Genomic DNA, 17,786 nt, shown 5'->3' on the forward strand with positions numbered 1-17,786 from the left:
AGTCTGTCTTTTTTCAAAGCGTTGACTATTAATAATAAAGCTTTATTTATAAATAGCTTACCCGGCGAACTTCGTACCGCCAAAATGTCAATGTATCTCATGTTACACTTAACTTTATTTGCTGAATCATGAAATTTATCTGACAATCAATATTTTCATTCACATCTCAATAAAGACTTCATATGTGCTTTGTCATGCAGCATTCATTATTCCGAAAACATATTCTTCTCAATCAATTGGTAATAATATCTATTAGTAAAGTGTTGAATTAAAAAAATAGATAGGTTAAATCAGTATTTCAAAGATGAATTCAATGTTTTCATAGTTGTTGATTGTCAATAGATGGTCCAGGAAAAATGCGATGTACGATGAATCACACAGAATTCCATATTCTTTTCATCTTCCATTTTAGGATGAATATAAGCTAAGCGAAATTCAAATAAATTGTAAATTATCCTCTCATTCTTCAGTAATCATTGAATGCAATATGAACAACTCTCTTTCATGAGGTGAATAATTTTTTTTCAACATTTCCCAGTTTCTCAATGATAGGGGAGTGATAATTATTTGTATAAGTCTTCTAAGGAACCATTATCTACACAGCTGGTACCAATCAACTACACTTCAACTCCAAACTACCGTTTCAATACCAGTACACAATTTTCACAGGGTGACATGTTTATTACAGCTGGTAACTTTAGATGCTGAAATTATATTATCATATTATCTTGATCATCTTTCCGTTCTTCAGTAGCCGCTCGGCCGACAATTTCGAAAACATAGCTCTGTAAAATAGATTAATAAATAATTATTTTTAGCCACCCCCTATTAAAATTTCTGTTCAGAAACCATCCCCAATATTCACACAACATATTCCCAAAGTTGCATGCCGTTATGTCAAGTAGTTTTCAAGTCCATAGGGAACAAACATACAAACATACATTCATCTTTATCTACTGTATATAGATTTACATTTAAATGAAAGCCTCTCTAAATGGAGGTAGAATGATAAGGTTGACAACTTTCAGTTCTGTTGTTTTAACATTTTTTTTCAAATCACTTTCAAAAAGTTCACGTAGTACTATACCTACTATTGTTTTTGAGCCACTTCTGGCGCTATCATAGTTTCACCACTATTCTGTTCCACAGTCCTATCTCTTGCAGTCGTTAACTATATATCTATAATTAATTAAGTAAAGAACTGGCTTATACACGTACGGGATAGGGAAATTATGTTTGACGCATCATCACGTCTGAACTACTGGACTAATTGACTTGAAATTTTGCATATAGATTCTTAATCAACCAAGGATGGTTATAGGCCTATTTCCAATTCTTCAAAATTTCATTACGTCTAGTTTTCAGTTTGTCAAGTTTAAGAATAGATCCTTGCGGAGCACGGGTTCCTGCTAGTTTTTCATATGTAATCAACTTCACAAAAATTATTTTTTCCTATCTTTTTTTAAAAATGACAGTATTAAATGTAGGTTACCCACTAGAAGAAAACATTTTAGGATTTCATTTGACAATTTTTGTCAATTACAGTAGTTCTTGAAAAAGCTGAGAAAACGCAGAAAAACGCAGATTTTGCCAAATTTGAACGTATTTGGTCCAGTAGATTTTTAGTTCTGTTGATTATGAATGAATGAGTGAGTGAGTGAAAAAGTGAATGAATTAGTGCTATATTCACAATAATGCTATGATTTTGTTTTGTAATAAAGGTGCACGAACGGCAGACAGCCAGAATGAGGACACGATCCGAGTGGTTCTTGAACCCGAGCGGGAAGCTAGGCCACAGCATGGACAGTGATCCCACCTCCATGCACATACTCAGGGGCTCCAATACGCTCACTCTCAGCTCCTCCGGCAATATTTGTAAGTATAAATATCAGCCAGTTATATAGTAAAAAATAATTTTTATACAGTAATAATATTCCAGCAGTTGGTTAACTGCAATTTCTAATCCGTTTTGAACTATATTACACGACACTACAGTCTAATTTAGACTGCAGATTATCAACTTGGAGTTTGTCATGGATATTGTAATAGATGAGAATGCAATTTCTAATGAATCTTTCATATTCCATTTCATTTTAGTTGTGTTGGGTGTGATGTTGTAGTACTTTTCCATAATAAAAACACAAATTAGAACTGTCTGGTGAAACCACGAAACCAGGTTCTGTTTATATGGTATTATATAATAAAAAAAGTGAGGCACAGTTTTAATTTTTGTTTTTCATTAGTTTTATTTATCAGCATTTATATTCTTAGTTTACAGTAAGCACTGTTAAAACAGGTGCCTCGTCAAAATATACCAGTAATCAGTAATATTTTAAAAAGTTGAACTTTATTCTATTTTACATTATTGTTGTAAATGTGCTTTTGTAATTAACACTTTATTCATTAAAAGTTTGCATTTTTTGAACAAGATAAGAAAAAAAAACATCATCTTTCAACGAATCTCATAAAACTCCAACTTGTTATTTACTTGTAAACGTTGGTTGCTGAAACAGTCACCTTGACAACCGTGCTCACATGATATGTATCCATGTAGGGCTAGCCTACATCACTATCCCCCCCTTAGGGATGTTGGTCTCCAATATCCAGATTTCGTTGATAAGGTGGTAGCGTTTAACGTGTACAACCTCTGGTTTGGTTCTTCATTCAGTTTTCATAATCCTGTACACAATATTATCATCCTCTTCACAATGTAGTACGGGCCTTCCTTTGCTCTTTCTAATTTGGAGCAAACATTTTTTTTCTTGAATTGCCAAATTCAATTCTTGTAAATAACAAAAAATTTGGATTCTCCGGATTTCCAATGAAACTTAAACAATTAGATATAGCATCATTTGATCCTTAACCTTGTGGGCTCCATCGCGTCCCCACCAACGATGTCTCAAACCTCTAAATCGAAAAATACTTTGCTCAGCCAAACCTCAGGACAGACACACTTCCTCCCTGCCAGATTGTCATGCTTCTGCAGTTCTGGACAGTTGTGCTTCCTATCAGCTACATGCTGAGGACTGAGGAGTCCCATTCGAGCTAGTGACACCCTCACTTGCACCTGATTTTCTCACTTATGCATAACCTAATGCATGTCGTAACCTGCACACCCTAGGCAGTTACCTGTGCCCACACCCTATGTTTGACTTCCTTGAGGCACCAAACAATGTTGGTTATGACGGTCTGTTGCTTCCAACTGTTTATCTGATACTATAGGTCGAGAGATAGATATACCCTTCTTATCTTGGAATTGTCATTGAATAACTTTTAATATTCAAAACCATTTCACAATCAGTCAGATCATTCTCAATTCATCTATTTGAATAAAATCATTCTTCATCAGAAAAAAATGTAAAATCATAAAATCTTGTTTTAAAATTCATAAAATTTATAAATCAGTCAGACCAGGTTACAAGAACATTGACTCCAATCGCCTGTATCTCTTGTAAGCCTCATCACGTGATCAGATTCCCCAGTGAATCACAATAACTTTTGGCACACTAAAAATGTTATACATAAATTTCAGAGCCAACCTAAAATGCTCATCAAAGTCCAGAGCAAACCAATGGCAATGTTTCTTCTAAAAGTCATCCACCACCTTTTTCCCCATCAACACTAACATAAAAAATCTCAAACGATTTGAAAATTTTCCTCGATTTCATGTTGCAAGTTTTGTCTCATATTAGATACAGATTCTAGCATACCTTCTTTGATCAAATTTACCAACACGTTGAGTGCTTTCATCACCATTTTTTTATCCTGTATGCATTTTCACACATATCTTGTACAGCAAGCTTTTAGCACATTTTTTTAAGGATTCAATCCCTCTTCTGAGGTTCAAGACTCACAACTACCAAAGGAAAAGAACTCAGAGAGGCTATCCAGGAGCTGGGCTGCGAATTTCATTCAACAGGGACACCTACTTATTGGCCAACAGATTTGAATAAAACTCCAGATCTTCTAGATTTCTTCATAACAAAGAGAATATCCAGTAATTTTATTGACATTGAAGAGAGCTTTGAACTGGACTCTGATCATTCAGCTGTAATTCTCACACTCAGTGAACGAATAATAAAGAAAGAAGACAGACCAATGTTAGTCAACAGAACAACAGACTGGGAAGCTTTTAAAGTGGATATGGAGAATGAAATCAACTTGAATATTCCACTTAGAACAGCTGAGCAGTTAGATGAAGCCGCAGAAAATTTCATGTGGCAAATCCAGAAATTAGCCTGGAAAAACACTAGACAATACACCAGGAAAACAAAAGGATGCAATTACCCACTGGAGATTCGACAACTTGTTTTAGAAAAACGAAGGGCAAGAAGAAGATGGCAACAAACTCGTGATCCTGCTGACAAAAATATCTTGAATAACAAAACACAACAATTGAGAAGAGAGATAAGGAAACTAACTGAGGAGTCCATTAATAACTACTTTCAAAATTTGACAGCTGATGCCAGTACAGATTATTCATTATGGAAAGCAACAATATCACAATCCCCTCCAATCAGAAAACCAGATGTTACTTGGGCAAGAAATAACAGAGAAAAGGCAGATATATTTGCTAATCATCTAGAAGAAATCTTTCAGCCAAACAACATTCAATCTGAAATTGATCCTGAAGAAGATATAATAGATGATTTAGATACAGAGATTGATCTAGTTTCTATAAATGAGGTTCAAGAAGAAATGAAAAATAATCTGAATACCAAAAAAGCACCTGGGTTTGATCTGATTACAGGTGAAATCTTGAAGAAACTTCCAAGGAAAGGTATTGTCATGCTAACATATTTATTCAATGCATCACTCCGATTACAGCATTTTCCTTCAATTTGGAAGGTGGCAGAAGTCATTATGTTGCAAAAGCCTGGGAAATATCCTCAAGAAGCAAAATCGTACCGCCCAATATCTCTTCTACCTGTAATTTGAAAGCTTTTCGAAAAATTGCTAATGGAGAGATTGGCTCCCATCATAAGTAGCAGGAATCTGATACCAGCCCATCAATTTGGTTTCAGGCAGAAGCACTCAACCCTGGACCATGTACATAGAATCACTAATGTAATAGAGAATTCATTAGAGAAAAAATGTATATGCTCAGCAATCTTCCTTGATGTGTCACAGGCATTTGACAAAGTGTGGCATGAAGGACTGATCAATAAACTTCACAAAATTCTTCCCACTCAACTTCTAAAACTATTAAAATCATACATCACTAACAGATTGTTCAGAGTAAAACAAGGTGATGACGTCTCTGAATTAAAGGAAATAAGGGCTGGAGTTCCACAAGGTAGTGTTCTTGGACCAGTTCTTTATGTGCTGTACACAAGCGATCTTCCTGAATTGGAAGCAGTGACAATTGCTACTTTTGCTGATGATACTGCAATACTGGCAGAAGGGGAAACAGTACAAGAAGCAGCCACAAAACTACAGAATGCTAGCAACAAATTCAGTGACTGGACCAAAAAATGGAGAATTCGATTGAATGAGCTGAAGTCCATTCATATCAACTTCACAAACAAAAATATCAATGATCCGATTCGTATAAATCTAAATGGGAATGTAGTACCACACAGCAACACAGCAAAATACCTTGGAATGACTCTTGACGCCAAGTTGAAATGGAAAGAGCATATCAAGATGAAAAGGAGTGAGCTGGGACTCAAATACAGTAGAATCTATTGGCTGTTGGGCAGACAATCACAACTCTCATTGGACAACAAAATATCGATTTATAAACAAATTCTAAAACCTGTCTGGACGTATGGAATTCAGCTTTGGGGCTGCTCTAGAACATCTAACATCAATCAGATTCAAACATTCCAAAATGGTTTGTTTCAAATGGAATGGTTTGTTGAGTGCAGCAGAGGAACTTTGCGCACGTATTTCACATTAAATTTTTCCTACAGTTACCATTGAATATGAAAAGTGGGTAATTATGGGTAAAATTCCCTGAAATCCATCAAATGTTTTTCTGTGTGATTTTATTATTAATAAAAACCTTAATTTATTTATAATTGAATTATAATGATTAGTAATTCAATTGAAAATTAATGTGACTGCTTGAAGGGGGGGTAAGCATTGAAATGAGTATAATGAAGGCGGCACTTATAATGGCAGGCAAGGCAACGCTGTTCTGCACTGCCATTCATGAGTCAGGTGGGCGGGCCTCACCATGAGTCAGTGCAGTTACCAACTTAATTTTGATTTTGCTGCACTGGTGCTTCATAATAGTCTTAATCTATTTCTTCATAAATTGCATTTTGTGTTCTGAAGTTTTTTAATTCTAGTTAACAATAAGGCTTAACTCACACGAGACTCAGGTCGAGAAGAGACTCGACTCTAGTCGAGAGCATGTGTTTCCAAATGGTGACACACAGACCAGTCGATTCTAGTCTTCGCGACGTCACCCATTTGAAAACACATGCTCTCGACTAGAGTCGAGTCTCTTCTCGACCTGAGTCGCGTAAGTGTGAGTTGAGCCTTAAGATTGATTTTATAAAAGTGATCTGAGGCTTTGTTAAATCTGTATAGTCTTTTCAAAAAATGGTTGAAATTTTCATCTGGAAACATGAAATTATACTCGGACAATTCTATAGCTGGAAAGCATGTTCAATTTTTATTTTACTTGTATTATTTTTTGAACTTGATTTATTTTCTTTTTGCTTGTCAGAGATCATCTTCATTCAAACCGTTTTCTCCCAGTATCTTCAATTATTGTTTTCTTATTAGAAATTCTTCAAGATAAGTTGGAAATAACCAGTAAACATTTCCAGAAACTATAACCTTAGCCAGTAATTATTTCTTAATTTCCATAATTCATGCAATGAATGAATTACACGGTAGATTATTTATCGATTTAGTATTTAGGTCTCTATTTATCAATTTTACTCTCGAAGTGCGTACTACACTACAATATTTTACTTCCTGTATTTCATACACTTTCGATGATACACTTAAACCCAAGAACAATAAAATCTTAGTACTGTACAATAAGAAGAATCTAAATTTAAAAACCTACTTTGTGAAAATAATTAACTGAAAATTTTGTGAAGTGAACAAATACAAGACTCAATCTATTTCGGACTATGTGTAACCTTATTTAAATTTGGGAGAGGAATAGCACAAGGTTACCTTATTTTTTCTCTCACTATCATTTTTGATGATGTACTTATCGTATGAATCAATAAAATAAGGTAACTTATAATTAGGTTTATGATTATAGGATCTTTTTAAATTAGTTTATATGGTTTCAAATCCATAAATGCGGCTCCAAGAAAAAATCATATAATTGTTGAATCTTCCTCGAATAATGTAACTCCATAAAACTCTTTATTGAAATCACTCAAAATACATCATAACCATAAAATATTGTTATGTAGAAATCAGGTTCTGTCGGTTTTGAACACATCCTTATCTATCGTGTCTTTCTTCGGAATAACTCGTTCAGTGTCGTTCATCAGATTATGAGACTTGAATTTTATAATAACGATATACAGGATCAATACATTACATAAACATTAAGGCACGGTTGCTCAAAGGCCTGTTGAATTCTAATCGTGATTAAATGCTACCTGAACCAATCAGAGAAGCCTCCTTTTCGAAAAGTCCTTCTCTGATTGGTTCTCGTGACATTCAATCATGCTTGAAATTAAACAGGCTTTTGTGCAATCGGGCATTAGAAACTTACATAATTACGAGATAAGTTTTACAGTATTTCGACAGCTGAACTGCCTTTTTTATTCTTGAATGAAGACTGTAGTAGTGTGTGTAGTTGTTGACATTTTGAATATGACCATTGAGTCCATAAAGTAATAAGGAAGCAAGAATGGAGAAACATTATACAACTTGATTTTTTATTTTGGTTTAAATATTTTTTTTTATTTTGGCAGGCTGCGGCACAACGATGGGTCTGAGCGCTAGCGCCGAGTCGGTGTCGAAGCGACCGAGCATCATTCGCCGCAACTCGAGTCGCTCGTCGCGTCACGCGCGCGGTTCGTCGCGACGCCGCAACAAGGAGAACGGCGCCAACAAGGGAGCAGTCGCTGCCCCTCCGTCGACCCCCGGGGGTGGTGCCCCACCTGACAATCACCTGCACCTCTACAACCCGCGCATCTAGTAGAGCGCCCCCACCCCCACCAACTCTCTCTCAGGGAATTCATCTCTTACTGTTGTGTTCGCTTGCTCGACTAAATTCAATTCAAGATTCTACATTCAGCAATGATGTATTGATGTCAAACCGTCATTGAAAGGAAGGAAAGCATTGATATTATAAGGTATGCTGTGAAGAAAATAACTTGTGGATAATTATGGTGTAAACATAGCTTCACTTGGCATGCTCTATTCCCTTCAGCATTGATTGCAAGGCAGGTGTTGATGTTATTTGTGAGGACTGCTGACTTGAAAGTCGGCATTTATTGAAAGAGAAGCATTTATATTACCATAGCCATCTCTAATACAAGGCCCTGGCCTACGATATTGCAACGTCGCAGTGTAGGCCTTGAATCTAATACATGGTTGGTGAAAAAGATCAGCTGGTATTTTTTAAATCTTTCTCAGCAATCATGTTTAGATTGTAGGCCTACACTGCGACGTTGCAATATTGTTACTAGGCCAGGGCCTAGAGGTGGCTGGCTATGATGTTACTTGTAAGGAATGCTGTGGAAAAAATAGCTTGTGAAGAACAATAGTGAGGTCCACGTTATAATGGCAGTATGTGGTTGGTGTTGCTATCTTTGTCTATCATTCGACAAAGCAGATAGTGCTATCCTTTTCTACCTCCGCAAACGTTGTCAGATCTTTCTTCAACAATGTAGAAATAAAATCATGATATCACAATTTATCTAAATTATAATAATTCATTATTCAATCATTGAAAAAAATATTTTCTTGACGAATAAAATATTTTGATTATTTTAAACAAGAATGAGCAGCTAATATTCAATGAGATATACCGCAGTTAACTATGTTCTATAGAAGGCAATGCATCTATAAATGCATATATATATATATATATTATATATATATATATTATATATATATATATATATATTCAATGACAAGGCAGAGAATCGGCAACGCCGTTCTCCTATCTTTCTTCTCTGCCATTATAACGTGGACCTAACTATATGGTGTAAACGTGGCTTCACTTTGCATGCTCTATGTATTTTGTGAATATTTGAAACCTCTCTGAATTCCATTCATAATTATATGACTTTCTATTGATTAAATGTTCAATTGATGTTTATTACATGACTTCTTGGTAGCATTTAAAATAATAAAAATGACTATTGTTCGTTCCGAATAGTGAATGTCTATTGCCACAAATAAAATCAGTTTTATTTTTCCAAAACAATAATAAAATAGTCATGAAACATCAAAAAATTATTACAAATTATTGTCATGTCTCATTGAGCAGTTTGTAATGCAGCTTGCAATTATTTTCTAGTCAGATCAGTTCCCATAATGAACCTCTCTGTAATTATTCTATAACAATGCTACTAAGAAGTCATTAAGAAAGTAATAAATAGTTTTTCTCTGAAGAATGTACAATTAATTTCAATATTTGAATTGCAGATGGGTTTTGGAATTCACTCAATTTCCAAATAAAACACGAACTATCTTTATCAAAGTACCAAATGATATTATAATAATATTCCAACATATGAACTATAAAGGTAATCAAAAATAAATCGAATGATTATTTTGTAAAAGAACTTACTGTTTATATATTGTCAATTCCATTTCTTTAATGAAATCATGTTTTTTATATTGACAATATTCTTATAACAGTGTTCACTTTTATCGAGGAGCTCTACAATATCAACAAAGATTCTACAAATAAGTTGATTATTTAGTGTTTTCTGCATTTTGCATAATAAACCAGGCCGTAAATATATACTATTTAATAATTCAAGATGGAGGCTAGATTTGTTAAATGCAGAAATAAATCTTTATTTAGGTTTTCAAACTTTTTCTACACAAACTTAATTGTTATTATTAAACATGGTAAGAAACTGTGATTAGTAGATTGAGGGTGATAGATTGTAGCTTAACGTGACTTGACGAATTTAACTTGACGAAGTAACTTTTAATTCACGATTCTACGTTTATTAAGGTACCTTATTGACTAGTTAGCTATGTTGACATGAACTTCATCATTTACTCAAATCATGTCTTTGTTATTTCTAATATATTGTCGTGTGAATATGATTGCAAAGTTTTTAGTGATTGTTTACTACGAAAATGAAACGTGTATTATCATCCTGCAAACGTGTTCACCCCAAATTATTCACAGCAATATTTGCACTGCCAGTTTAAAGTGGTCACTTTTATTGTACAGTTAGCTTGGTTTAGATTATTTAGGCTTATTTTCAACTATGTAAAGCACTAATTAATATTATTTAAATATTACGTGCGTGCACTTGAACTCGTTTTTAATACTAGAACTTTAAATTTTAATATTGAATATAAGCGTTATTATCAATTCGATATACTGTATTTCATTTATTAGTTTTCTATCTATATAAGCCTTTACAAACCACCAGACATGTGTCGATTGTTTATTGTTCATTAATTTTTATTGAATCTGATCAGTGGAAGGTTATGAACTAAAACATCAGTTGAACGTTTTTGACTAAATCTTCATTTTGTGATTAAGTAATCGGTGATATCTAACATGGATCACTATATTCTCGAAATATACTCACAGCAGCCTAATAGTTAATGCTAAAACCCTATTATTACAAACTTTGTTGTAATAAAATCCTCCCGAATAATATTCTTAAATGTCTGTAACAATCAAATACTCACACATATGAAATAGACATGATTCATCCCCAATCAAAACGAAATTGAAAGTAGATAGTATTTTATCTTGCTATGTTTTGGTTAGTTTTGCGGTTTTCAGAATAGTTTATTCAATTCTTTGAAAAATACGCGAATTAGTGCAATAGATATTAGTATTAAAGTACAAAAAACACACCAGTAAACTACCTATATTAGTTTTATTGTGATCTATCCAAGTCACTGGGAAAAACATGTATTTTACTCAGAAAAATTAACTCATGATTCACAATCGCATGATGATTATAAACTTTTATAGAAAGATTGCTAGTTGATTATTGTTTCAACTTTAGTTGCAGATTTGTATGATATTTTTTTTATAAATTCACCCTAAAATAGCATTATTTTTTACTCAGTTTAGATGAGTTATATTTATGCACTTATAATTTAATAGGATATTAAATTTATTTATTATACATTTATCATAAATTTTATTTTTGTATTAATTAGAATTCTAGCAGCTTAGTTGTGAGATATTGATTTATATTTTTTGTTAATTTTATTTGCACGAAATGTTCAGCTCTCTGGATTTTATTTTTCTATAATTCTACATTTTTTGTACTATATTTATTTAAAGTGAATAGTGTATAAAATGTAGTGAATTCTCGCAGACACGTCCCACTAATCTATTAATTTTGTATGATATTAAGTTAGTTTTTCCAATCACCTTATGTCACAATATGCATACACATAGAACGGGTTTTATACAAATTGCATAGTCGCAGCTCTCTTGATTGTCTAAAACATTCCATAATAGTTGGATAATATCATATTTTCACAAGTCGTTGTTGCCTCGTTGCCTTTTATATAAAATTTATCTTTTCATCAACTTTTTAAACCAATCAAAGTTCCGATCACTGTACCTTATTCTGTATTAGTATTATGTGCCAAATATTTAAAAGTTATTAGAAAACACTTGGCATCAGTCAGGTTGAAATATGTATCAACACGATTGTTCCCTTGGAACAATAAATGAATAAACTTGTTAATTTCAATCTCACAAATCAAAATATCTTGATTGCATCAAAATTGTTTTATAAATGCTGGAACATTGCTAATTTTACAAGAGAAATAGCAAATTGCTTAATAATACTTCATTATACATTTATTCAGTAGCCTATATGTATTTTATATAGTAGATGCTTATTTTATAATTATTCTCGATTCTCATGCCTTATTTTGAAATTAAGAAGTTGTAGTTAATCTAATCAACAGTGAATCGGAGCAGCAATTATGAGTTAGAACTATCAAATTTTATTGGATTCATAAATTACGTACTGTATTACTTTCTAATTTTAAGCCAGCAACTATTAAGCCAAAGATATATCTTTAATTAATCCTGATAAATCACCATTGAACTTTTTTAAAAGTTTTCTGAAAAGACTGAATTTATCATCCCAAGTATCTTACTGTAATTCATAAAAATAAAAATTAAAGCACTCTTATTTAAAATTTTCAATTTTTTAGATCAAAAACAGTTTGAATGATTATTAAAGATTGTATCTAGAAAAAGAAGATAGTCTAGCACTGAATAAGTAATTCATAATTTTGTATAGCCTATACTATTACATTCATCTACTTTTTCTTATAACCGTTACATTAAATTGTTACAATATAATGTATATGTAACTATGTGATTATTCAAAAGTTGATTATCTTACATTTGGCTTGTAATGATTTTTAAATTATATCATTTATATCTCATCATCCGATCTACTAAAAATATTTATTTTCTGAATTCAGTAAATCTTATCCATCCACTAATTTATCTAATTTGACAAAGGTGGCTAAAACTTTGAAAAAATTTCAGCTGAAATAAAAAATATTGTATCAAAATTTGTTTAAATATTTCCACCTTCAGTTGTAGTAGACTGAAGTACAATCTTACTGGTTTTGAAAACTATGTTCCAAAAATTAGGTTATAGAATTCAATCTTTGGCATGTCCAAAAAAATAGATGAAAATATAGAATTACTAGTTTTTATGAGACAGAGTCTCATGTCATAGATACTAGGATTTCAGTAACATGATGTGACAAATATCGGCCTTTATGAAATCTTCGTTCACAACTATTCTGATATAATAGAACCCTGTATAGAATATTTCTATTTCAGTGAAACATTTTAAAATAATAGCCATTATTGAGGATGGCACTATATAAGTTGGTTTTAAGTTTTGTTTTTCATTTGAAACATAAATAGATTTTCTTTTGATAAGTTTTGCGATAGTTTAAGATACTATTAGGAAAATGATTCAAAAAAATATTCTCTCAATGCCGCCTCACATTAATTTAAAAAAAAAATTGAGTAGATTCAATTCCTAATTTTTAACCGAATTCAATAATATTATTCACATGAGTTGAAACATTTTCTACAATAATTACTTTGTTAATATTTTGGATTGTTTTACTGCACTATAAGCTTCATAAACATTGTTACACACAAACTATTGTTTGGTAATTAAAATTGCATGAATCTATGATACTACATAATATTTATAATCACAAGATAAGAGTGATTTTCACATGGTGTGAATTTGAAGTGAATACTTTTACCCGTACTATTGTAAGGTACGGCATGTATTATGTATGAATATTCTTAATTATATTATAGAAAAATATTGTATTGCTATTACAATACGTTTTGTAACACCAAATGTTAAAGTAGCTATAGTATAAGTGGATTATCTTAAAAATGTAATTACAATACATTATTGGCTATATATTGGGTATGCTGTGTATTCCCTTGCTGTGCAGCTTGGCTATATATGGATTTTTCTTCTTCATTGACAGAAAGGAATTATCAATTAAGAAATAATTTATTTAGTTATATATGAATGTAAAAGGGATTTAGCAGTTTGACTGCTCAGTTCATATTATGGCAGTTGATTCCCTATATGTTGTTATAGAATCTTGATAATTTTCCATTTCTGTATTACTGATGTAGGCTAACTTATGGTAGTTCTTAATGTAGCATGCATTCGAAAGTCTAAAAACTGTTGGAGAGCTCAAAAACTACTTTTAGCAGTAGTTGAAATTCCTTCTTTATTGAATTCATTCAATATGTTATTCATCAAATATGCTAGTATTATAACTCTAGTAAAACATAAATTGTTGCAGAGTTAATTCATAACTTGAAAGAAAAAAATACACTATACAAATTTTGTCGTTTTTTCGCTGCACAGAAGAGACTGCAAGTTTCCTTGGCTTTTCAATTAACTGTGATCATGATAACCCAAATAAATTTGAATCTGGCCTCGATTTTATATGGAAATAATCGTAATATAAGAGTGCTTAGATAGTTTAATGTGTAATAAGTGTTTTTTGTAATCCTGCAGTGATAATTAGCACTATTCTTACTCTAATTGCAGATTTTATTTTCTTGTAATTGATATTTACAGTAAACCCAAATTGTATTAATGAAGCTACAACGATTGTAGAGTTTGCAGTATTTCTCAACTGTTACAGAAAATGTTACCGGTACTTCATGCAATAATTTCCGACAGTGATAATTAGGACTTCATTCTTACTCTAATTATTGCAGATTTTATTGCAATGTTACTTTATGCAACAATTTCCATGAAATACTCTGATCTATTCAGAATTATAAATCTAATTCTTCAATAGGGTTATTGAGTTTGATAAATTTTTATTCTTAAATATGTTTTACTACCATTTTTATAAGTTATAGTTATTTATAATTGATCAAAATCTGGATGATTTTATTATGCCTTAGTTTATCAAAATTTATCTTATTTATGAGGAGTTGATTATAAATGTTTAAAAAAATACTCAATTTCAAAGACTAGATTTTAATGATTCTCCAAAGGCTGCAGTATTTAGGATCAATGATATTCATTCAATAATTAATAATCTATCCCAATAGGCATAATACCTACAGTATATTGGGATTTACATTTTTAATATTTAAGGTCTTATTTTTCCAGGCTTTTTATCTCTAATGTTTAATGTATTGTGAATAATTATCAAAACACGATCAGAATGACATCCAACTTTCTTCCATGTTCAAGTAAAAATCTTTCAACGTTCGGTTGCAAAAACGTCGATCAAGGTTTAATCTCAGATCAATCCTGGTTATAAAACCTTGTCATCAAATTGATTGGAAAGTTCTTTAATTGAGTATAGATGTTATGTTAACGGCTATAAATTCAACGATGATCATTCACAATTTAGTTGAAGGGTTTTCTGTTTTGCACAAAAAATCAAGTTCTACTCAATTAACATTGCCACTGCCAGATTTAACTTACAACTCAATTCCCTTATGATTTTTCAAGGAAATCGAAGTGTTCTTGAAAATCCAAGAAATCTGAACAGGCAAGTGTCATGTTTCTGAACGACTAGTTTAATAAATTTTCATGTTGGTGTCAGAATATTTTCTAAATTTGCTGTACTAGCAGCTATTTTGTTTTGTTTAATTAACTTTTGTTTAGATAGATAGTATGATTACGCACAAGTATCAACTCATTCAAGCCTGTTAGCAAAAATGCTCAAAAACATTATTTATTTGAACTTAATCGTGGAAGTAAGAACCAAACATTTGCAACGAAAATTGAATATTTCTCGAACTCTAAATACATTATTTATTTATCAGGAATAAATACATTATCTATTTATTAGGAATATAATAATTTATAATTTATTGAATCTACTTTCATTGATGCTAAAAATATGCGATCTTGCTTGTTTACTATTCTTTGGCTTGTAAAATATTTTATAGTACAATATTAATTTGTCATAGTCGTTAATAAATTCTCATTTCAATAATATATCTATAGTTTATTATTATTATTTATGTATTATTTTGTTAGAATTAAGGTGGTTGTTCATTTCATATTTTATTACATGTTAGCTATTTTGCTCTTTTAAATATAAATCTATAACTTAATAACATTCTTATTGCATTAGAAGCACAAAACTTGATAAAGTCACCCCGCTTACTGTATTTAAATTGTAATTCAGATTTTTCAACCAATATAGCTTATTTTTATACAACTATATCATGTTTATATGGAGTTTTTCATCAATCTTTTGGGATTAATGCACAGTTTTTAATTTGTTCAGTTCTGGTATTTTTATACCAAAGTGATTAGGTAAATATCATTCTCAAAAGTCATACATTGTGCTGGCACAATATTCACTTTACTCACCTGTAATATAACCCATGACTCAATAGTATCCTATGATATAAAATTCATAAACTTTCTTGATATTAATTTGTTCAATTAATAAGTTTTTTATCATACATAAAAATCTATTCCAATGAAGTGTAATCAGAAATGAAATACGGTACTAGGTACCTCACGTAAAATACAGAAATATGGAATTATATACTATGGAATAGTGTGAGCTTTGAATGATTATCTTTTAACTCAAATCAATTCATTTTTTTCTAATGTTTATGTCTATCTCGATAAAGAATTTTACCATTTCATCAGTGTATAAAAATTCACTTGAATAAGTTGAAAATTTATAATTAGGTACAACAATATTGATTGCTGGTAAATCAATTGAAGTCAATTTCTGTCAAATGGCATGTATTGTGATTAATATTATATTTTTTCAATATTGAAAACGTACAGACTGTAGATTTTATTTATTGATCCCCATTTCGTTTATCCTCAGTCATATAAATGGCACAACAAATTTTGGAGGTTTATCCAAATAGCATATTACTATTGCGGATGAAAAAACCAAAAACGTTGAATAAATACCGCAGTTATTATTTGCCATTGCTGAACAGGAAAATATTTCTTGATATTTTGCTAAACTAAGGTAGCTAAGAGAAATGGAATTGTAGCCCGTCGGTAGACCATTATTAGAGGTTGACGCTACGGTACCAATAACAGTACAATAAAACAATAACAGTATTGTTTTTGTTGGTAGCCTACCCTATTCATAATTTATACGGTCATTTTTATGTTGAAAATTAATCTTATAAGCGATAGTCCAATATCGTTATCAAAAACAAACTTTTTTTGAAACAGTTGAATATATAAATATATTATTTTTTTATCATTCCCCAAAAAAGTGCTAGGGCTTGAGATTATCCGAAAGAATATAGAGAGGGTCTCTTCATCAGCAAATCCCAATAAGCATATTATCACATACGGAACGGTCTTAAGTTAAGTGAACGGAACACGTGACATCCTTTTTAAAAAGATTTATTCAAGAAACAAACCGGCATAGTGACTGCCCAAAATACAGAAATGAGACAAATAATCTTAATTACTAGAGCTTATATACTATTCTAAGTGCTGTATCAGCTACTATACGATAACAATGGGTATAACTTCTCCCTCCCCAAGTTTGGAGTTGTCCTCAGCGACCAAAAACTGATAAGACCCAATATACAAAAACTGGTTAAAACAATATAACATAATACTCAACTAAGTTATCAATACATACTAATACAAAAGTTTAAGAACAATTTTTCAAGTATTTTTCGGTTGGGAGGTACGGTCCGCCTAAGTTACAAGCTATTTGTTTCTTATCAGGAATATTTCGATTACAAAATTTCAATGAGATTTTACATTTGTAATAAATAACTACAATTATTATCAACAGCACAAACATTCCAATTGGGATAAGAATATAATGAAGTAGGTAATTGCTTTCTGCTATAAATCCTCTATAATTTCTAGTGGTTCTATATTTAGATTAGCTTTATGGATCAAGTCGAAAGATAGATTTGTATATAGTGTTTTTGCAGGTTGTTCTGAGGGCAAGGATACAATGCTTTCCCAATAAACGTATGGTTCTAAAAAATTAAACAGCTTTTCTGATTCTTCAAGCTTCAAACATTGAGTCTTCCTTGGATAAATTGTAATGTTTTGATTTTGTTTACTTATAGTGCAAGTGGTAATATTGAACATCAAATATTTATTTATGACTTGAATGTATCTTATAAAAGGTTGAGC

The 17,786-nt window shown here is 31.5% G+C and overlaps 1 protein-coding gene across 1 annotated transcript in view; it reads left to right on the forward strand.

Moving 5' to 3' along the window:
* Nucleotides 1-8,482, forward strand: part of LOC111043207 — a 47,710-nt gene extending 39,228 nt beyond the window's left edge. The window contains exons 9-10 of the mRNA XM_039423392.1: nt 1,722-1,875; nt 7,899-8,482. Coding sequence (XP_039279326.1) covers nt 1,722-1,875; nt 7,899-8,125 — 381 coding nt within the window. The 3' untranslated portion in view covers nt 8,126-8,482. The remainder of the gene's footprint in view (nt 1-1,721; nt 1,876-7,898) is intronic.
* Nucleotides 8,483-17,786: the final 9,304 nt, after the last annotated feature.

Source organism: Nilaparvata lugens, chromosome 3 (assembly GCF_014356525.2).
Source record: "Nilaparvata lugens isolate BPH chromosome 3, ASM1435652v1, whole genome shotgun sequence".
Classification (NCBI taxonomy): domain Eukaryota; kingdom Metazoa; phylum Arthropoda; class Insecta; order Hemiptera; family Delphacidae; genus Nilaparvata; species Nilaparvata lugens.